Here is a 22,337-nt window from a genome sequence, read left to right as displayed (position 1 = left end):
GCTCAGTCGTGTCTGACTCTTTGCGACCCCATGAATCGCAGCACGCCAGGCCTCCCTGTCCATCACCAACTCCTGGAGTTCACTCAGACTCACATCCATCGAGTCAGTGATGCCATCCAGCCATCTCATCCTCTGTCGTCCCCTTCTCCTCCTGCCCCCAATCCCTCCCAGCATCAGAATCTATTCCAATGAGTCAACTCTTCGCATGAGGTGGCCAAAGTACTGGAGTTTTAGCTTTAGCATCATTCCTTCCAAAGAAATCCCAGGGCTGATCTCCTTCAGAATGGACTGGTTGGATCTCCTTGCAGTCCAAGGGACTCTCAAGAGTCTTCTCCAGCACCACAGTTCGAAAGCATCAATTCTTCGGTGCTCAGCCTTCTTCACAGTCCAACTCTCACATCCATACATGTCCACAGGAAAAACCATAGCCTTGACTAGACGAACCTTTGTTGGCAAAGTAATGTCTCTGCTTTTGAATATGCTATCTAGGTTGGTCATAACTTTCCTTCCAAGGAGTAAGCGTCTTTTAATTTCATGGCTGCAGTCACCATCTGCAATGATTTTGGAGCCCCCCAAAATAAAGTCTGACACTGTTTCTACTGTTTCCCCATCTATTTCCCATGAAGTGATGGGACTGGATGCCATGATCTTCGTTTTCTGAAGGTTGACCTTTAAGCCAACTTTTTCACTCTCCACTTTCACTTTCATCAAGAGGCTTTTGAGTTCCTCTTCACTTTCTGCCATAAGGGTGGTGTCATCTGCATATCTGAGGTTATTGATATTTCTCCCGGCAATCTTGATTCCAGCTTGTGTTTCCTCCAGTCCACCGTTTCTCATAATGTACTCTGCATATAAGTTAAATAAACAGGGTGACAATATACAGCCTTGATGTACTCCTTTTCCTATTTGGAACGAGTCTGTTGTTCCATGTCCCGTTCTAACTGTTGCTTCCTGACCTGCATACAGATTTCTCAAGAGGCAGATCAGGTGGTCTGGTATTCCCATCTCTTTCAGAATTTTCCACAGTTTATTGTGATCCACACAGTCAAAGGCTTTGGCATAGTCAATAAAGCAGAAATAGACATTTTTCTGGAACTCTCTTGTTTTTACATGATCCAGCGGATGTTGGCAATTTGATGTCTGGTTCCTCTGCCTTTTCTAAAACCAGCTTGAACATCTGGAAGTTCACGATTCATGTATTGCTGAAGCCTGGCTTGGAGAATTTTGAGCATTACTTTACTAGCATGTGAGATGAGTGCAATTGTGTGGTAGTTTGAGCATTCTTCAGCATTGCCTTTCTTTAGGACTGGAATGAAAACTGCCCTTTTCCAGTCCTGTGGCCACTGCTGAGTTTTCCAAATGTGCTGGCATATTGAGTGTAGCACTTTCACAGCATCATCTTTTAGGATTTGAAATAGCTCCACTGGAATTCCATCACCTCCACTAGCTTTGTTCGTAGTGATGCTTTCTAAGGCCCACTTGACTTCACATTCTAGGATGTCTGGCTCTAGGTCAGTGATCACACCATCGTGATTATCTGGGTCGTGAAGATCTTTTTTGTACAGTTCTTCTGTGTATTCTTGCCACCTCTTCTTAATATCTTCTGCTTCTGTTAGGTCCATACCATTTCTGTCCTTTATCGAGCCCATCTTTGCATGAAATGTTCTCTTGGTATCTCTAATTCTCTTGAAGAGATCTCTCGTCTTTCCCATTCTGTTGTTTTCCTCTATTTCTTTGCATTGATCGCTGAAGAAGGCTTTCTTATCTCTTCTTGCTATTCTTTGGAACTCTGCATTCAGATGCTTATATCTTTCCTTTTCTCCTTTGCTTTCACTTCTCTTCTTTTCACAGGTATTTGTAAGGCCTCCCCAGACAGCCATTTTGCTTTTTTGCATTTCTTTTCCATGGGGATAGTCTTGATCCCTGTCTCCTGTACAATGTCACGAACCTCATTCCATAGTTCATCAGGCACTCTATCTATCAGATCTAGGCCCTTAAATCTATTTCTCACTTCCACTGTTTAATCATAAGGGATTTGATTTAGGTCATACCTGAATGGTCTAGTGGTTTTCCCTACTTTCTTCAATTTCAGTCTGAATTTGGCAATAAGGAGTTCATGATCTGAGCCACAGTCAGCTCCTGGTCTTGTTTTTGCTGACTGTATAGAGCTTCTCCATCTTTGGCTGCAAAGAATATAATCAATCTGATTTCGGTGTTGACCATCTGGTGATGTCCATGTGTAGAGTCTTCTCTTGTGTTGTTGGAAGAGGGTGTTTGTTATGACCAGTGCATTTTCTTGGCAAAACTCTATTAGTCTTTGCCCTGCTTCATTCTGTATTCCAAGGCCAAATTTACCTGTTACTCCAGGTGTTTCTTGACTTCCTGCTCTTGCATTCCAGTCCCCTATAAAGAAAAGGACATCTTTTTTGGGTGTTAGTTCTAAAAGGTCTTGTAGGTCTTCATAGAACCGTTCAACTTCAGCTTCTTCAGCATTACTGGTTGGGGCATAGACTTGGATTACTGTGATATTGAATGGTTTGCCTTGGAAATGAACAGAGATCATTCTGTCGTTTTTGAGATTGTATCCAAGTACTGCATTTCAGACTCTTTTGTTGACCATGATGGCCACTCCATTTCTTCTGAGGGATTCCTGCCCACAGTAGTAGATATAATGGTCATCTGAGTTAAATTCACCCATTCCAGTCCATTTCAGTTCGCTGATTCCTAGAATGTCTACATTCACTCTTGCCATCTCTTGTTTGACCACTTCCAATTTGCCTTGATTCATGGACCTGACATACCAGGTTCCTATGCAATATTGCTCTTTACAGCATCGGACCTTGCTTCTATCACCAGTCACATCCACAGCTGGGTATTCTTTTTGCTTTGGCTCCATCCCTTCATTCTTTCTGGAGTTATTTCTCCACTGATCTCCAGTAGCATATTGGGTACCTACTGACCTGGGGAGTTCCTCTTTCAGTATCTTATCATTTTGCCTTTTCATACTGTTCATGGGGTTCTCAAGGCAAGAATACTGAAGTGGTTTGCCAGTCCCTTCTCCAGTGGACCACATTCTGTCAGATCTCTCCACCATGACACTAGGACCACAGCCTTGTCTAACTCAATGAAACTAAGCCATGCCCGTGGGGCAATACAAGATGGGTGGGTCATGGTGGATGAGTACATAGGTGGATATATGGATGGATGGATAGGTACAAAGCTGGATATATTGATGGATGGGTGGATGGATGGATGGGTACGTAGGTGGTTATATGGATGGATGGGTATGTAGGTGGATATATGGATGGATGGATGGGTATGTAGGTGGATATATGGATGGATTGATGGATGGATAGGTACAAAGGTGGATTGATGGGTGGATAGGTACAAAGGTGGATATATGGATGGATGGGTGGATGGATGGATGGGTACATAGGTGGATATATGGGTGGATGGATGGGTACGTAGGTGGATATGTGGATGGATGGATGGGTACATAGGTGGATATATGGATGGATGGATAGATGGATGGATGGATAGGTACAAAGTTGGATATATGGATGGATGGGTGGATGGATGGATGGATGGGTACATAGGTGGATAAATGAACGGATGGGTGGATAGATATAAAGTGCTGAGGTCTACAGAGTGCTTGTTAGGTGGCAGCCTTTGTGCTTAGCATGGGGTACCTAAATTAATCCTCGCAGTCACCCTCTGAGGTAGACATTGTTATTATCTCCATTATACAGCTGGGGAAACAGGCCCAGAGAGGTTTGGCCATTTGCCAAGCCCATGTGCTCAGTGGTGTGGTGCTGGCCTTTGAACAGCAGCCTTCTGATTTTAGGGGCTGGCACTTCCTCCCTTGGCACACTCCAACCATTACGGCGCGCCACATTTTGCCCTTTGTATCCTCTTGTGACCTTGTTCCCTCGGCGTCTCTCCATTTGGACTCAGTGTGGGCCCTCCTGCCTCTCAGTTCCTCATTGGCCATCTTCTTCCCAGCTTTGTGCCCTCTGCCCACCCTCCTAATGGCAGCTGGAGAGATCTGCCTCAAACAACAAACCCGACCATGTCCATTTGCTTTAAAACTTTAACCGTGAGTGTGGTCACCTCAGCGTTTTGTTAAAATGCGCAGCACCTTGGGAGGTCTGGGGTGGGGCCTGAGACTCTGCATGTATGACAAGCACTCAGAGTCCAGCGATGCTGGTCTGCAGACCACCCCTTGAGTAGCAAAGCTGTTGGAGAAATTACTCTCTGAACGTGGGAAACCTCGAAGAAGCAGCAGCCTTGTGCGTGATGGGAGGCTTAGAGGGGTCAGGACTTCCTCTGTGATGAGCTACAGCCTGCATGCACGCTCCGTCATGTCTGACTCTTTGTGACCCCCATTGGTCTGTAGCCCGCCAGGCTCCTTGTTCATGGGATTCTCCAGGCAAGAATACCGGAGTGGGTTGCCATTCCCTTCTCCAGGGGATCTTCCCAACCCAAGGATCCATCCTGCATCTCCTGTATTGGCAGGTGGATTCCTTACCCACTGAGCCACCTGGGAAGCCTATCAAACTATCAGCCCTGGGGCCAAATCTGCCCCTCCCCCCACTGTTTTTGTAAATAAAGTTTTATTGGAACACAGATTCCCCCATACATTTCCATATTGTCCGGGTTAATTGTGCACTGCCTTGGCTGAGTTGAGCTCAGAAACTTAGCAACTATATGTGACAGAAACTATACGTCTTCTAAAACCAAAAATATCTACCACCCAGAGCTTTAGAGAAAAATGTGTCCACTGTCTACAGCATCTTCAAGATGCTCCAGAAGGCTATGTACTGGGACTCCCAGCCATCTGAGGGGGGTTGACTCGAAGACTTAAAATCACAGACGCATACCTGCACACACACACATGTGCACACACACAGCCACACCTGCAGCTAATAACAACAGCTCTCAGACTGGATCTCAGAGGACGTGGCTCCGGGCACACGGAGGTGATGGGTGATGGATTAGAGCTTGAACTTGGTCCAGGAGCACTTACAGTGCCCTAACCAGTAAGGGAGACAGGTCTTGAGTCCCCATTTGCTGGATAAGGAAATTGGGGCCCCCACAGCCCAGGGCTCTGAGTGAGGTATGAGTTCCACAGCTGGTTTGTGTTAGGGCTTGGATGGGACCCCAGTCTCCTGACTTCTTGCCCAGGACTCTTACCTCCAAGACACCCTGCAAGGAGGCCCCCGTGGCTGGGAATCTGCCTGGAGCAGGGGCGGGGGGCGGGGTGAGGGGGGGGGAAGGGGTGGGGAGGAGAGTGGGGAGTTGGGAAGGTAGAGGGGTGTGGTGAACAAAACGCTCTTTGGTTCCTCAGGCAGGGCTGGGGGGTTGGGGGTTGGGGGACTGACCCACCTTCTACCTTGAGCCGACCCTCCCTGAGCCGCATTCTAGAAGCTGAGAAAGAGGACACTCCTCCTCTACTGCACAGGCAACCCCTGCCCTGACCTCTTACACCCTAATAAGTGGGTTGAAGGAAGTTGAGCCCTGGACTGGACGTCTGAGGGGACTGAAGTCGCCTGCAGAGACAAACTCTGAGGTTCCTATTGTCTGACATTAAACAACAACAATCATCCCAAAGGAAAAACCACCTAAGGGACTGAACACTGCAGGATGGGAGCTGGGTGTAGGGTGGGCAGGAGGGACAGCCTCATGGCACGTGCCTGCACTGGACTAAGCATTTTATATACAGTATCTCATTTAATCTGCACGGTAACCTGGTGGGTGATTTGTTATTATTATTATGCGAACTTTATAGCATGATAATAAAAGCATAGGTTTCCCAGGTGACTCCATGGTAAAGAATCTGCCTGCCAAGCAGAAGATGGGGGTTCTGTCCCTGGGTTGGGAAGATCCCCTGGAGAAGGAAATGACAACCTATTACAGTATTCTGGGCTTCCCTGGTGGCTCAGTTGGTAAAGAATCCACCTGCAATGTGGGAGACCTGGGTTCAATCCCTGGGTTGGGAAGATCTCCTGGAAAAGGGGACTGACTACCCACTCCAGCTTTCTGGCCTGGAGAATTCCATGGACTATACAGTCCATGGGGTCGCAAAGAGTCGGACATGACTGAGCAACTTTCACTTTCGCTTCCCGTTCACAGTATTCTTGCCTGGGAAATCCCATAGACAGAGGAGCCCTGTGGGTATAGTCCATGGGGTCACAAAGGGTCAGACACGACTTAGCAACCAAACAACAACAACAAAAAGAACAAGTGCCCCGTACAATGTCTGGCCCCATAGATAGGGCTACTGAGTGAAGAGGCTCAGTGGATATCGAATACACGAATATATACAGCACAGATAGGGTAAGCGACCCGTTGAAGGGCACACAGTGGGGAAGAGCCGGAGCTGGTATTTGAACCTAGAGCTGTGTGACTGCAGAGGGACTCAGTGAGCTGAAGGGACCTGCCTTCCTTGCCCCCTGTGCCTGGCACACGGGAGGCTTAGAACTACCCCTTTCTCAGTCTAGGGCCTGGGGACCCTCCTTCCCAACTGAGTTCCAGCTTTGGGCCAAGGCTGCAGAGACTCCTCCCTTGGGGTGAGCCCCTGGGCCAATCCTACAGCAGGCAGCCCTTTGCCCTGCCCCAGGAGGCTTCCCCAGCTCAGGGACTGGGGAGAAAAGCAGACAGGGAAGGAGGGCGAGAGCGCTCTAGCTAGCCAAGGAAAGATGGAAGGAGGGGCACGATGGCTTTTTCCAGGGAGTGTTTGTGGGAGGAACACGCACACACAGGCACGGGCTTGCTTTGGGAAGAGCAGGACTTGGTGCCAGTGCTTTTCAAGTTACCACAAAGGAGTGTCACTAGCTTCGTGTGCCAGCAGTGAAGGGCTTTATATACTTGCTAAGGTTTCCAAGAGCTCCTTCCCCCAGGCCTGGCACAATGGCCTCACCTCCACTCTATGGAGTGGCTGTGATCCCCATTTTACTAGAAAGGCTCAGAGAGCCTAGGACACTTGCCTAAGGTCACCCAGCTTGTATGTGCTGGGGCTGGGATTTGGAGAGATTCAGGTTGTCTGGTGCCAGTCTCTGCTTTCTACTTAAGCAAACACCTCATGGTGTGCATTGGTCCATCCAGGGAGGAAGTGTTCATTAAGCATCTACTAATTAGTCAGTAGGCTTCCCAGGTGGCACAGTGGTAAAGAATCTGCCTACCAATGCAGGAGACTTGGGTTCTATCCCTGAGTCAGGATACTCGGGTTCTATCCCTGAGATCCCCTGGAATAGGAAATGCAACCCACTCCAGTATTCTTATCTGGAAAATTCCATGGGCAGAGGAGCCTGGCGGGCTGCAGTCCACAGGGTCACAAATAGTTGGATGCCACTGAACGACTGAACAATTGGGCAATATATACAGCTTTTAGCAAAATGCCTAGCACCCTGTCAGCACTATTTTAAGTGTTAGGTGATACTATTACTATGTCCCAGGCACTGATTGGTTTAGGCAGTGGGGATTCAGCAGAGAGCAAAACAAAAATCCCTCCCCACATGGAGCTTACTCCCTGTAGAGGATGATGGACAACATTAATGAGTTGTTGTTCAGTTGCTCAGTTGTGTACGACTCTTTGCAACCCCATGGACTGAAGCATGCCAGGCTTCCCTGTCCTTCACTATCTCCCAGAGTTTGCTCAGACTCATGTCCATGAATTGGTGATGCCATTCAACCATCTCATCCTCTGTTGCCCCCTTTTTGTCCCACCTTCAATCTTTCCCAGCATTAGGGTCTTTTCCAGTGAGTAGGCTCTTTGGATCAAGTGGCCAAAGAACTGGAGCTTCAGCTTCATTATCAGTCCTTCCAATAAACATTCAGGGTTGATTTCCTTTAGGATTGACTGGTTTGATCTCCTTGCTGTCCAAGGGATTCTCAAGAGTCTTCTCCAACACCGTAGTTCAAAAGCATCAATTCTTTGGCTCTTAGCCTTCTTTATGGTCCAACTCTCACATGACTCGTGGTCTAAATATGTACATGACTACTGGGAAAACCACAGCTTTGACTATATGGACCTTTGTCTGCAAAGTGTTATCTCTGCTTTTTAATATGCTGTCTAGGTTTGTCATAGCTTTTCTTCCGAGGAGCAAGGATCTTTTAATTTCATGGCTGCAGTCACCATCCACAGTGATTTTGGAGCCCAAGAAAATAAGGACTGTTTCCATTGTTTCCCCATCTATTTGCCATGAAGTGATGGGACAGGATGCCATGATCTTTGTTTTTCGAATGTTGACTTTTAAGCCAGCTCTTTCACTCTCCTCTTTTACCCTCATCAAGAGGCTCTTTAATGAATAAAGCACAGTATGTCAGAAGGTATAAGGACTATAGAGAAAAGAAAGCAGAATTTGAACAACTGGGAGTGCTGGCCGGTTTGGGGGTTGTAAGTTTAAAGGAAATGATCAGACAGAGGTCTTCTGGGCATTTTAGCCATAACCAGAAGGGCATGAGGGAATGAGCCATGTGGAGATCTGGGGAAGGAGCGTCCCTGGCAGTGGGAACAATGCAAATGCAAAGGCCCTGTGGTGGGAGCATGCTGGGCTAGATGTGGATTGTGACATGCACCAGCTCCATGGGCAGGTGGTGGGTGAGTGGGTAATTGAATGCCTCAAACACCTCTATCTTCTTCCCCCTGCAGAGGGTGGTGAAGGTGTTCGAGACACTCATTCCGTGTGTGTGTGTGTGTGTGTGTGTGTGTGTGTGTGTGTGTGCGCGCGCGCGCGTGCGCATGCGTGCCCACATGCGTATTACAGGCGCCTTGGGTCTGAACGATTCTGAGCTGCAGAGCATGTACAGACTTGCCCGGCAAGGCTGCCTGTGCTCTGAGCTTCCTGCCTGCCTAGGCTGGGGTCTGGATTGCCTAGGTGACCACAGTGCGGGACAAGGGCACAGCTCTGGGCTGAGCACCAGGATTTCCAATTGCTGACATCAAATTTCCCCCAGAAACTTGAAAACCCTGTGATGAGGCAGCCTCTTTTCCCCCAGGCTCCTGGCTGGAAACCCAAGCCCATGGTGCCCAGGTCACCCACATGCACATCTCCAAAAATATCTTCAAGGAATGAAATTACTCCCGTGACTCCACTTGGGGTTTTCCTGCCAAGATGGACAGTCTTGAGTTGCACCGCCAAGTCCCTAACCAGAGTCCTCAAGCCATCTCCTTCCCCTTGGGACTCTTGAGCATTTGCACATCTCTATCACCTGCATCAGTGTTTCCCGACTCTGGCTGCACCTGTAGGGAGTTCCTAAAACCTTTTGACACCCACTGCATCCCGGGCCAATGAAATCTGAACCTCTGGTGGAGGGGGGCAGACAACTGCAGTTTAAAAAACTGTCCGGATAATGCGAATGGGCAAACAAATGCAAGAATTAACACGCATTACAATTAGATAGCATTTTGTCTTTAATAGAATTTCTCCCTTAGAAAAGTTATTTTAAAAGGAAACCTTAGCTCTGATAGGATTATGGGGATTTTTTTCTCCTCTTTTGATCCTGGGGAAGAGAGGTAAGTTTATTATACGTCTTGGCTCCTGGCACATGTGTTTGTACAAAGCCCCTCATTTCCTTGTTTATACCCTTTTATCCCTAAACTTCAAGGTAACTCCTATTCTCCCATAGATGACCTTGCCCTCAGGGACTATTTGAATGAATGAATGAATATGACCTCTTTAAAGAATGTTGACCTATTGATTTAAATGTTGTTCAGTCTCTCAGTGGTGTTTGACTCTTTGCAGCCCCATGGACTGCAGCACACCAGGCTCCTCTGTCCTTCACTATCTCCCAAGTTTGCTCAAATTCATGTCCATTGAGTCGGTGATGCAACCTAACCACTCCTCCTCTGCCACCCGTTTAAATGTGTTCTTATAAAAAACGTGGATTGCCATTGCTTGTGCATGGATCTTTACTTCTCTCAAAAGGGATTGTATCAAATAGCTCATTCTGTTTCCCAGTTTCCTCACCTTGCATCGTTCCTATGGATGTGAGGTTAATCCATCTATGGGCTGCCAGAATCCTCCACCTGCTCATTTACCAATTTTTACGTGTCCGTCTCTGTGGTCACAGGCAGCTGCGTGTTGCCAGCTCACTGAACCTCCTTGACACGTATGTTCCAGAATGGTCTTGGGCTCCTTCAGTGTATATAGTATAGACCAGGAGTGGACATGCTGGGATATGTGGATCACCCTCTCGGACTCCAAGCTCTTCTCCTTGGGGGACATCATGGAATTTGGGGTCTTGGGACCAGAGCTCAGTCTTGGCACCTTAGCTTCCTGCTAAGCCTGAAGGCCAAGGCTGTTCTGTCTCCAGCCCCTGCTTCTGGTCAGCCCACGTGGTCTCTGCCTCCTGTCTCTTGGGGGTCACATTCCTCAAACTTCTGGAAGCTGAGTCACTGCCCCCAGGGCTTTTGGAGGTGCACAGGTTGGCAGGACTGTGGTAGGTGTCAGGGGCTGCCCCCAAGAAGGAGTGTGTGTGTATCTTTTTTCTCCCTTCCATTGAAGAGGACCCTGGCTGTGAGAGATGGAGGCTGGACAGGAGGTTTGGGGGAACATTCTCTCGGAAGAGTTTAGACCCGCCTGGGCAGATTTGCCTTGGGTGTGAGTCATCAGTGGGTTCTAGAATAGCCAATTCTCGAAAACCCCTTCTGTTCTGGAAAATCCACAGGCAGGCCTGTTCAAGAAATGCTAGGGGGTGGGGTGGGGTGGGAAGGGGTGGTGGCATGGGGAAAAAGCAAGAGTCGGTTCCAGCTGCCCCACCACGCCGCCAAAAGCCAGCCCCGAGGAGGAGACGGGGGGCAAGGGGCTTCACAGTGCCCCTCAGCACCCTCCTTCACCGTCACCCTTCCTGATTTTACCTGCCTGCCCCCCTACCCCCGCCCCGCCACCTGGGCTGTTACTCACTTTACATGTTTCATTCAAGTCGTAAAATGTAATTATATTATTCTATGGATGGAAAACCAACAGCATTTGCCAGGAGTAGAGAGTAGCTCAGTTTCCCAGGTGGCACAAGTGGTGAAGAACCCACCTGCCAATGCCGGAGACATAAGAGATGTGGGTTTTGATCCCTGTGTCGGGAAGATCCCTTGGAAGAGGGCATGGCAACCCACTCCAGTATTCTTGCCTGGAGAATGCCATAGACAGAGCCTAGAGGGCTACAGCCCATAGGGTCACAAAGATTCTGACACTGAGAAAGATACATATTACGAAAGCAGAGCAGGCTTGTTAGCATGTAACTGGAGCCTGTTGCCTGCAGAAGTCTCTGGATCCCCCAGCTGCTCTTTGCCAATCAAGGGAGATGAGCAAGTGTTGGGAGGCTGTGCCAGGACAGACTGGCCTCATGCCCCTGGAAGTGGTCCTCAGGTTTGAAAAACAATTAGTACGCTTTAGTTTTCCCTGGGAGCTGCTGTCTTCCTGCCTCACTGCTGGGCTCACATGAGAGTTCCCAGAAAGCTGAAATGTACTGTATGCCGCCTGGTGATGGCATCTCCCACCAATATCCTGCACACTAAAGGCATCCAAGTTTGTGTTGTTAACAGGGAGAGAGGAACTTGAACTTCTGTGATGGTAAAGATGCTCACTTCCCAGGTGATGCTACTAGTGGTAAAGAACCCAGCTGCCTGCAGGAAACGAAGAGACATGGGTTCAATCCTTGGATCAGGAAGACCCCCTGGAGGAGGGCACGACACCTCACGCCCATATTCTTGCCTGGAGAATCCCATGGACAGAGGAGCCTGGCGGGCTACAGTCCATAGGGTTGCAAAGAGTCAAACACGGCTGAATCAACTTAGCACAGCACAAAGACGGTTGCAGTTGTAGTAAGGGCTTATGCGTGCTAAATGTGTGTGCGTGCTTAGTCACTTCAGTTGTGTCCGACTCTTTGCAACTCCAAGGACTGCAGCCCACCAGACTCCTCTGTCCATGGGATTCTCCAGGCAAGAATACTGGAGTGGGTTGCCATGCCCTCCTCCAGGGGATCTTCCTGACCCAAGGATTGAATCCACATCTCCTGCATTGGCAGGCAGGTCCCTTACCACTAGCACCATCTGGGAAGCCCAGGTGCTTAATAAATCTTGCCTAAAGAAGTGGGCAAATAATCCACTAGAACAGGGGTCCCCAACCTCTGGGGGATCTAATGCTGGATGATCTGAGGTGGAACTGATGTAATAATAATAGAAATAAAGTGCACAATAGATGTAATGCTCTTGAATCCTCCTGAAACCATACTCTGCCTCATTGGTCCATGGAAAGCCTGTCTTCCATGAAACTTTTCTCTGGTGCCAAAAAGGCTGGGGACCGCTGTACTAGAATGTAACTCCTTGAAGATGGTGTTTTCTACCTGTTTTGTGCACTGCTGTGTCCACTACCTACAACAGTGCTTAGCACCCAATAGGTGCCTCATCCACAGTTAAGTCAAAGAGTGAATCAGTGAATCCATAAATTAGTGAGTGAATGAAGAAATGAATGAGCATGTGAATGAATGTCCGCCCTTTCACTAGAGTCAAGAGATAGGCCTTTTCATCATCAAAGAAAATCTACAGAAAATAAATGCTGGAGAGGGTGTAGATAAAAGGGAACCCTTCTACACTGTTGGTGGGAATGTAAATTCGTGCAGCCATTGTGGAAAAACAGTATGGAGGTTTTTCAAAAAACTAAAAATAGAGTTACCATATGATCCAACAATCCCATTCCTGGAGAAAACTCTAATTCAAAAAGATACATGCAGTCCAATGTTCATAGTGGCACTATTCACAAAAGCCAAGACATGGAAATGACCTAAAGGTCCATGGATAGATGAATAGGGAGAACATGTGGTATATAATGGAATGCTGGTGCTGCTAAGTCGCTTCAGTCATGTCCAACTCTGTGCGACCCCATAGACGGCAGCCCACCAGGCTCCCCCGTCCCTGAGATCCTCCAGGCAAGAACACTGGAGTGGGTTGCCATTTCCTTCTCCAATGCAGGAAAGTGAAAAGTGAAAGGGAAGTCAGCCACTCAGTCGTGTCCGACTCTTAGCGACCCCATGGACTGCAGCCTACCAGGCTCCTCCGTCCATGGGATTTTCCAGGCAAGAGTGCTGGAGTGGGGTGAATGGAATGCTACTCAGCCACAAAAAACAATGAAATAATGCCATTTGCAGCAACATGGGTGGATCTAGAGAAGATTATCACACTAAGTAAAGTAAATGAGAAAGAGAAAGACAAATACCCTATAATGGCACTTATCCATGGAATCTAAACTATGATACAAATCAACATATTTACAAAACTGACTCAAAAACATGGAAAACAAACATGGTTACCAAAGGGGGAAGGGGGTGGGAGGGATAAATGAGGAGTTTGGGATGAGCAGATACACGCTTCCCTGGTGGCTCAGACAGTAAAAAAAAATCTGCCTGCAATGCAGACCAGGTTTGATCTCTGGGTCAAGAAGATCCCCTGGGGGAGGGAATGGCTACCCACTCCAGTACTCTTGCCTGGAGAATTCCATGGACAGAGGAGCCTGGTGGGCTATAGTCCATGGGGTCGCAAAGAGACGGACACCACTGAGCTATTAACACTTTCACTTTGGTGGTGTGAGTTGAGGGTCCACACACTTCTATATATAAAATAAACAACAAGGATCTCCTATACAGCACAGGGAACTGTGTTCAGTATCCTGTAATGAAGCATAATGGGGCTTCCCAGGTGGCTCAGTAGTAAAGAACCTGCCTGCCAAAACTCCTCCTGCTTGGCAGGTGGATTCTTTACCACTGAGCCACCTGGGTTGGAAGGACCTGTTTTCATCTACAGTGTGTTGGGCGTGCTCTCTGAGCTTTGCATACCTGCATATCCAAAGGGTAAGTTTCTGAGAAAAATCCCCTGGGCTTCTAAGGAGCTGTTCACCCCACTCAGTGGAGTGAACCTTCCCATGCTGGGCACGGAACATTCTTATGGGATAGCGTTTAACCAGCCTCTGGTTGGCATTGCTCTGGTCTGGGTGGCCCACTGAGGACCAGTGAGGGGCCAGTCTCCCTCCTTGGTGGGATTTGAAAGAGGCAGTGTAGCACCCCTCCTACCCCACCCTCAGATAACTCTGCCTCTGTCTCATCCCAAGTAGGAAAAGGGCATCCTTTTGTTCTCTTGAAACAGAGATGTGTTCTCTTTGTGGGCTTTTTTTTTTCCCCCCATAAGGTAGGGTTTCCCAGGTGACTCAATGGTAAAGAACCCACCTGCCATAGCAGGAGACACAGGAAACTCGGGTTTGATCCCTGGGTGGGGAAAATCCCCTGGAGGGGGAGGGCATGGCAACCCATCCCAGTATTCTTGCCTGGAGAATCCATGGACAGAGGAGCCTGGCAGGCTACTGCTCATAGGGTCGCAAAGAGTTGGATGCGACTGAGTGACTAAGCCGCATGCAAATTCATTATTGACCAGGGCATGCTGAGTGGTTTTTCCAGAAAGTAGTGCCTGTGGCCAGCGATTTTTATTTTGGCTGGCCAAAATTAATTCCTGTTATTTCACTAACACTCTGTGGGTTATTATATTCAGTAGTTTCCCCTGTGTGTGTGCGCGCTAAGTCGCTCAGTCGTGTCCGACTCTTTACGACCCTATGGAATGTAGCCCACCAGGCTCCTCAGTCCATGGGATTTCCCAGGCAAGAATACTGGAGTGGGCTGCCATGACCTCCTCCAGGGGATCTTATTGACCCAAGGACTGAATCTGTGTCTTTTGTGTCTCCCGCGTTGGCAGGTGGATTCTTTATCACTGTGCCACCTGAGAAGCCACACCTGTAAAGTCTTCTCCAGCACCATGAGTTTCATTTTCACTTTCCATTTCAGAATCCATCACTAAGATTTTTTGTCTTTTTTTTTGGTCTAATATTCACATCATCTGAATCAGAATTATAATCTGAAGAACTGTCATCTTCTAAGATACTGGTATATGTGTTGCTCAGACAATCAGAAAAAGTATCTGCATAAAATTAAATGAAAAATACTTCTTTACTCAAAATTTTGTAATGCATCACTTTTGAAAATTTTTGGTAATAAACTTGCATTTATAATATACATAGTTCAGTTCAGTCGCCCAGTCATGTCTGACTCTTTGCGACCCCATGAATCGCAGCACGCCAGGCCTCCCTGTCCATCACCAACTCTCGGAGTTCACTCAGACTCACTTCCATCGAGTCAGTGATGCCATCCAGCCATCTCATCCTCTGTCGTCCCCTTCTCCTCCTGCCCCCAATCCCTCCCAGCATCAGAGTCTTTTCCAATGAGTCAACTCTTCGCATGAGGTAGCCAAAGTACTGGAGTTTCAGCTTTAGCATCATTCCTTCCAAAGAAATCCCAGGGCTGATCTCCTTCAGAATGGACTGGTTGGATCTCCTTGCAGTCCAAGGGACTCTCAAGAGTCTTCTCCAACACCACAGTTCAAAAGCATCAATTCTTCGGCGCTCAGCCTTCTTCACAGTCCAACTCTCACATCCATACATGACTACTGGAAAAACCATAGCCTTGACTAGATGGACCTTTGTTGGCAAAGTAATGTCTCTGCTTTTGAATATGCTATCTAGGTTGGTCATAACTTTTCTTCCAAGGAGTAAGCATCTTTTAATTTCATGGCTGCAGTCAGCATCTGCAGTGATTTTGGAGCCCCCCAAAATAAAGTCTGACACTGTTTCCACTGTTTCCCCATCTATTTGCCATGAAGTGATGGGACCAGATGCCATGATCTTTGTTTTCTGAATGTTGAGCTTTAAGCCAACTTTTTCACTCTCCTCTTTCACTTTCATCAAGAAGTTTTTTAGTTCCTCTTCACTTTCTGCCATAAGGGTGGTGTCATCTGCATGTCTGAGGTTATTGATATTTCTCCTGGCAATCTTGATTCCAGCTTGTGCTTCTTCCAGCCCAGTGTTTCTCATGATGTACTCTGCATAGAAGTTAAATAATCAGGGTGAAAATATACAGCCTTGACGTACTCCTTTTCCTATTTGGAACCAGTCTGTTATTCCATGTCCAGTTCTAACTGTTGCTTCCTGACCTGCATATAGGTTTCTCAATAAGGTTGGATCAAAAACCCCTGAGGGAGCAAAATGTGAATGATAATGACAGAAGTTGGATAATGAATCTTTGATCAACTTTAAGTTCTAACAACTTCACGCAGTGATGTTAACTGTATCACTGTCTAAAAACGTATTGATACATCTCCAGTCAATAATGTTTGGGTGATAAAAGATATATTAATATGTCTCCAGTCAATAACGTGTTAAGGTAATAGGGAAGCCAGGACTTTACTTCTTTGGGGAAAAAAAAACTCTTTTAAGCAATTTCTTGTTGCCCATAAAATACGGCCCCAACCCAGGTAAAAAAGTCATGTTATGATTTGTGAGTATTTCATGAGTTCAGTTCAGTTCAGTTTAGTCGCTCAGTCATGTACGACTCTTTTCGACCCCATGGACTGCAGCACGCCAGGCTTCCCTGTCCATCACCAACTCCAGGAGCTTGCTCAAATTCATGTCCAAAGAGTCGGTGATGCCATCCAACCATCTCATCCTGTCGTCCCCTTCTCCTCCTGCCTTCAATCTTTTCCAGCATCAGGGTCTTTTCCAGTGAGCCAGTTCTTTGCATCAGGTGGCCAAAGTATTGGAGTTTCAGCTTCAGCATCAGTCCTTCCAATGAATATTCAGGACTGATTTCCTTTAGGATGGACTGGTTTAATCTCCTTGCAGTCCAAAGGACTCTCAGGAGTCTTCTCGAACACCACAGTTTAAAAGCATCAGTTGTTCAGCGCTCATGTCAAAGAGAAAAATAATATGATTATAAAGTCCCTAAAAGTGAGACAGTCCCCACCGCATTCGGGAGCACTGGTATACTCACATGTAACAGTTCTCTGCATATTAAAATCTGTGACAGGACCATATAAATTTCAGGGCACACTGGTCCAAAACTTCAGTGTGCATAAGGACCCTTGGGGAACTAACTAAAAATCTAGACTTCGAGGTCCCACCGTGATTCATTCGTTCATTCAATGGATGTTTATTGAGTTCCTACTATGAGTAGAGTTGCCATATTTAACAAATAAGAATGCAGGATGTCCAGTTCAACTTGAATTTCAGATCAACAGCAAACAACTTTCTAGTGTAAGTATGTGTTATGCAATAGTTGGGACATATCAGTAAATCCCCTACATATGAACTTTCAAGTTGTGAACTTTCAAAGATGTGAACGTGCATTGCATTAACATCAGGAGTGAGTGAAATTGCAGCTTGCCTTCCTGGGTCAGGAAGATCCCCTGGAGGAGGAAATGGCAGCCCACTCCAGTATTCTTGCCTGGAAAATCCCATGGACAGAGAAGCTTGGTGGGCTACAGTACAAAGGGTTGAAAAGAATCAGACATGACTAAGCGACTATGCACACACTGTCTCCCATTACTGACGATCCTTGGGCTCTACCATCTCCCACCTCCTCTGCTTCCTCGAGTCAGTAATTCTTCTTGCCTGTTCACTTGATGCCAGCCCCTGTATGGCAGCTGTAGTACTTGTAGTACTGTAGTTTCAAGGTACTGTACTGTAAGAGTAAAAATGTTTTATTTTTTTATCTATTATTTGTGTGAAAAGTATTATAAACCTATTATAGTACAGTACTATATCACCAATTGTGTTAATTGGGTATCTAGGCTAACCTTGTTGGACTTAGGAACAAATTGGACTTACTGTACTAAAAATGCTTTGTTGTGGATCTGAAATTCACATGTAACTGGGTGTGCGGTATTTTATCTGACAGCCCTCACTCTGCACTAAGCTCTGTGCCTGGCGATGGGTGGAGGGGATGCAGCAATGGATAAAGCAAAGCACCTGACCTCTTGGAGCTCACATGCTAGGGAGGGAGACAGACAGGCCCATAGATTAATCGAAGGAAGGATGTTGAGGGACACTGTGGCAGGGTACCATCCCAGGCTTGTCCGGAACAGAGCACACGTCATCGCGCTATTTGTTGTTGTTGAGTCACTGAGTCGTGTCCAACTCCTTTGCGGCCCCAGGGACAGTAGCCTGCGAGGCTCCTCTCGAGGCTCCTCTGTCCAGGGGATTTCCCGGTCAAGAATACTGGAGTGGGTTGCCGTTACCTCCCCATTGGGCCCTGACAAGTCTGGGAGGGGTGTCAGCGCAGTCCACCTCTAAAGAACCTTCTCGCAGGTGAAGGGCACCATGAAAACTAGAACTGCTCATACATAGATCTAGAGCTGCGGGAGATGACAGGGAAGAGCACGGACGTTTTATACACCGTGGCGTGTCATACCTTTAGTACACTCTGTTCTGGGGGGTACTTATGGTTGGTTAAGTGCAAGTTCTTCCCTGGTGGCTCAGAGGGTGAAGAATCTGCCTGCAATGCGAGAGACCTGGGTTCGATCCCTGGGTTGGGAAGATTTCCCTGGAGGAGGGCATGGCAACCCCCTTCAGTATTCTTGCCTGGAGAATCCCCATGGACAGAAGAGCCTGGCGGGTTGCGATCTATGGGGTGGCAAAGAGTCAGGCACGACCGAGCGACTAAGCACACAAGTGCAAGTTCAGGTTCCTTCTGATCGCGCAAATGTTCCCCGCAGACGCTGCAGGAGATCTTCCAGACGGAGAACACCATCATGCTGCTGGAAAGGTCCATCATGGCCAAGGAGTGCCCGCTGAAGGTGGCGCAGACGAGGCTGGAGTGCCGGACCCGGCGCCCCAACGTGGAGCTGTGCAGGGACAGCCCCCAGTTCAAGTGAGTCGCGGGGTGGGGGTGGAGGGCCGGCAGGGGAGGGGCAGGTCTCGGGAGCTGGAAAATGGACTCTCCACCCATCAGGAGACCGGGGTCTACGACTGCACAGGGCACTGGGGGCCTGGGGCTCTGAGGATGCCCTTCGCAGTTTCCCCACCAATGGAGGCTACCCCTCTGCGCTGCCGCCTTCTCATCTAAGTGAGGACGGTTTTGTAGGCCTGTTCTGCTCCGGGAACTCTCCAAGCCAATGAGAGGGTGACGCCCAGCCCGGAGGCGTGGTCCTTGCCCTTTGATCGCTCCACCTCCGCCACCCCACCCCCTCCAGGCTCCTGTGAAAGAGGCGCCCAGCCCACACCTCACCCATCCTCCAGCGCCCTTTCTGTGAAATTCTCACCTGCGAGCCCTCGGAACAGCCCAATCCTGCCCGTCCCACTTAGCTAAGGAGGAGCTGCTTCTGTTGACGGGAGAGGGGCACAAAGCTCACTGCAGGCCCAGGGTGTGTGAGTCTAGGGGTGGGGATTTGGGATGGCACGATGATCAGGCAAAGAAGGAAATGGCCACTGGACTTGGGGAGTGTTTTTCCTGTGACCTGCTGTGTGACTTGCAGTTGCTCGCTTGACTGCTCTGTTCCCTCCAAGCTCAGGACACTGTCTTCATTCTCTGTGGCCATGTGACAGGCTCCCCCCACACCTCAGTGGCTTGTCTTCCTTCTGAGCTGAGATAATGGGGCAAACAGAGCTGGAGGAGTAAAGAGGAGGAAGAAAAATATTCAGAGAGAAAATGCTGAGTGGTGCCATGCGCTGAGGTTTCTACAGCCTTGGTCACTGCCCGGGAATAAAATTCAGGTTCTTACTTGCACAAACTGCATATCAAGTGCTCAGGAGCTGTGTGTGGCTGGAGGCGTGGAACGGACTATCTCCATCGCTGCTGAAAATTCTGCTGGACAGCGCTGGCTGAGAGAGCCCTAAGGAAAGAAGGGTCTCCAGGCTGCTGCTGTCACCTCTCTCTAGCTCAGGCTTGTCACGGGGAAGCTCACCCTGATATCAACCCGGGTCCTCCCAGCAGCATGTCCTCCAGTTCTGAGCGCTGTCTCTCTCCCCACCTCCAGGTGGGTCCCAGCCCCACAACCAACCTACCATCACAGCTCACCAGGTGTGTTCATGACCCAAGGCTGCAGTGACAAATGACCACAAGCTGGGTGGCTTAAAACAACAGGATTTCTCCTCTAAAACTTGCAAAGGCCAAATCTCAGAAATCAGAGTATCAACAGGGTTGATTCTCTGTGGGGGTTCTGAGAGTGTGCCTTCACCCGGCCCCTCTCCTGGCTCCTGGTGGTGGCTGGCAGCCCTTGGCTTGTAGCTGCATCATTGCATCTGCCTCCATCCTCACATGGCCTTCCTCCCTGTGTGTGTCTGTGTTTCAAATTTCCCCCTCCTTTCTCTTATAAGGAGATCAGTCATTGGATTTAGGGTCCATCCCTGGTGGCTCAGACAGTAAATAATCTGCCTGTAATGCGGGAGATCCGGGTTTGATCCCTGGGTCGGGAAGATCCCCTGGAGGAGGGCAGGGCAACACATTCCAGTATTCTGGGAGAATCCCATGGACAGAGGAGCCTGGCAGGCTACAGTCCATGGGGTCACACAGAGTCAGACAGGACTGACTGAGCACAGCACACTTAATGGAGGATAATTTCATCTCAAGATCCTTAACTCAATTCCATCCACAAAAATCCTTCTTCCAAAAAGCATCACATTCACAGGTACTGGGGTCCAGACATGGTGTCTGGTATCTTTCACTCAGCATCATGTCTTCAAGGTCCATCCATGTTGTAGTACATATCAGCACTTCATTCCTTTTCATTCAGTTCAGTTCAGTTCGGTTCAGTCACTCAGTCATGCCCAGCTCTTTGGGACCCCATGAACTGCACCACGCCAGGCTTCTCTGTCCATCACCAGCTCCTGGAGCTTGCTCAAACTCATGTCCATCAAGTCAGTGATGCCCTCCAACCATCTTGTCCTCTGTTGTCCCCTTCTTCTCCTGCCTTCAATCTTCCCAGCATCAGAGTCTTTTCCAAAAAGTCCGTTCTTCGCATTCCTTTTCATTACATCTGAATAATATCCTCATGTGGGGACAGAGCTTATTTTGTGCATCCATTCATCTTTCGATGGACATTTGGGTTGTTTTGACCTTTTGACTCTTGTTATTTGTGCCGCGGGCTTCCCTGATGGCTCAGACGGTAAAGGATTTGCCTGCAATGCAGGAGACCTGGATTCAATCCCTGGGTAGGGAAGATACCCTAAAGAAGGGAATAGCTACCCACACCAGTATTCTTGCCTGGAGAATTCCATGGACAGACGAGCCTGGCAGGCTATAGTCCATGCAGTTGCAAGAGTCAGACACAACTGAGGAGCTAACACTTTCACTGACTTTTCATTAGTGCCACACGAGTATTTGTGCAAAGATTTGAGTGTCTGTTTATACTTCTCTGGTAGCTTAGCTGGTAAAGAATCCGCCTGCCATTCAGGAGACCCTGGTTCAATTCTTGGGTCAGGGAGATCCCCTGGAGAAGGGATAGGCTACCCACTTCTGTATTCTTGGGTTTCCCTGGTGGCTCAGCTGGTAAAGAATCCGCCTGCAATGTGGGAGACCTGGGTTGGAAGATCCCCTGGAGAAGGGAAAGGCTACCCACTCTAGTATTCTGGCCTGGAGAACTCCATGAACTGTATAGTCCATGGGGTTGCCAAGAGTCAGACATGACTGAGCGGCTTGTACTTCACTTCACTTTTGGTTCTTGTGGGTCCTGTCTTAAGTCTGTGCTTAAGTGAGGAACCACTGGCTTGTTTTCCTGAACACCCCGTCTGTGTCTCGCCTTGTGCTCACCGTCCTCAGCAATTCTACGGGGTGTTCACCCGCCTGCCTGTGCGCCTCTGTCTTTCCTGCTGGCTGAGCCCCACCCACCTGGCTCTCTGAGTCCCCCAGTGCCTGGCACATGGGAGAGGCACCTATGGCCTCCGGCTGGCCGAACCCACCTTCCCCTCTGCTCTCTCCCCAGGCTGGTGAATGAGGTGTTCACCATCGACGACACCCTGCAGACCCTCAAGCTGAGGCTGCGGGAGACCCGGGACACGCTGCAGCTGTTGGTCATGACCAAGTGCCGGCTGGAGCACGAACTGGCCATCAAGGCCAACACCCTGTGCATCGACAAGGAGAAGTGCATGGCGATGAGGAAGACCTTCCCCAGCACCCCGTGCATGGGCATCTGCCCTTGAGCCTGCCCCCTTCCCCCCACCCCTACCCCGCCCCGCTCCACGCACGCTCCTTACATAACACAATTTGCAAAGGCAGAAAAACAAAAATAAAAGAAAGTGTCATTTTTCTCCCTTTCCTCCTATCATGAAAAAAAAAAATAATATGTATATATATATATGTAAAGAGCCAAAATAAATGTGCCCAAACCAGAGACCTGGGAGCTTGTTCCTTGCTGCGGAACCGGCCTCTTGATGGATCCCAGGGTGGAGACGTGCTGTGACCCCTCGGGGACCGAATGTTGTGAGGTTGTCAGCCTCCCCAGGAACGGAAGAGGCTGCGTTTTTAAAAACCTGTTT

The 22,337-nt window shown here is 48.5% G+C and overlaps 1 protein-coding gene across 1 annotated transcript in view; it reads left to right on the top strand.

Annotated features, from left to right (window-relative positions):
- The window catches only part of TEKT5 (tektin 5), a 51,364-nt gene extending 29,315 nt beyond the window's left edge, over positions 1-22,049 (top strand). The window contains exons 6-7 of the mRNA XM_055561713.1: positions 18,581-18,735; positions 21,785-22,049. Of these exons, the coding sequence (XP_055417688.1) occupies positions 18,581-18,735; positions 21,785-22,001 (372 nt within the window). The 3' untranslated portion in view covers positions 22,002-22,049. The remainder of the gene's footprint in view (positions 1-18,580; positions 18,736-21,784) is intronic.
- The last annotated feature ends 288 nt before the right edge of the window (positions 22,050-22,337 follow it).

This window comes from Bubalus kerabau, chromosome 23 (genome assembly GCF_029407905.1).
Source record: "Bubalus kerabau isolate K-KA32 ecotype Philippines breed swamp buffalo chromosome 23, PCC_UOA_SB_1v2, whole genome shotgun sequence".
In the NCBI taxonomy this organism is placed as follows: domain Eukaryota; kingdom Metazoa; phylum Chordata; class Mammalia; order Artiodactyla; family Bovidae; genus Bubalus; species Bubalus kerabau.
Note: the sequence above shows the minus strand (reverse complement) of the source record. Positions and strands in the feature narration are given on the sequence as shown.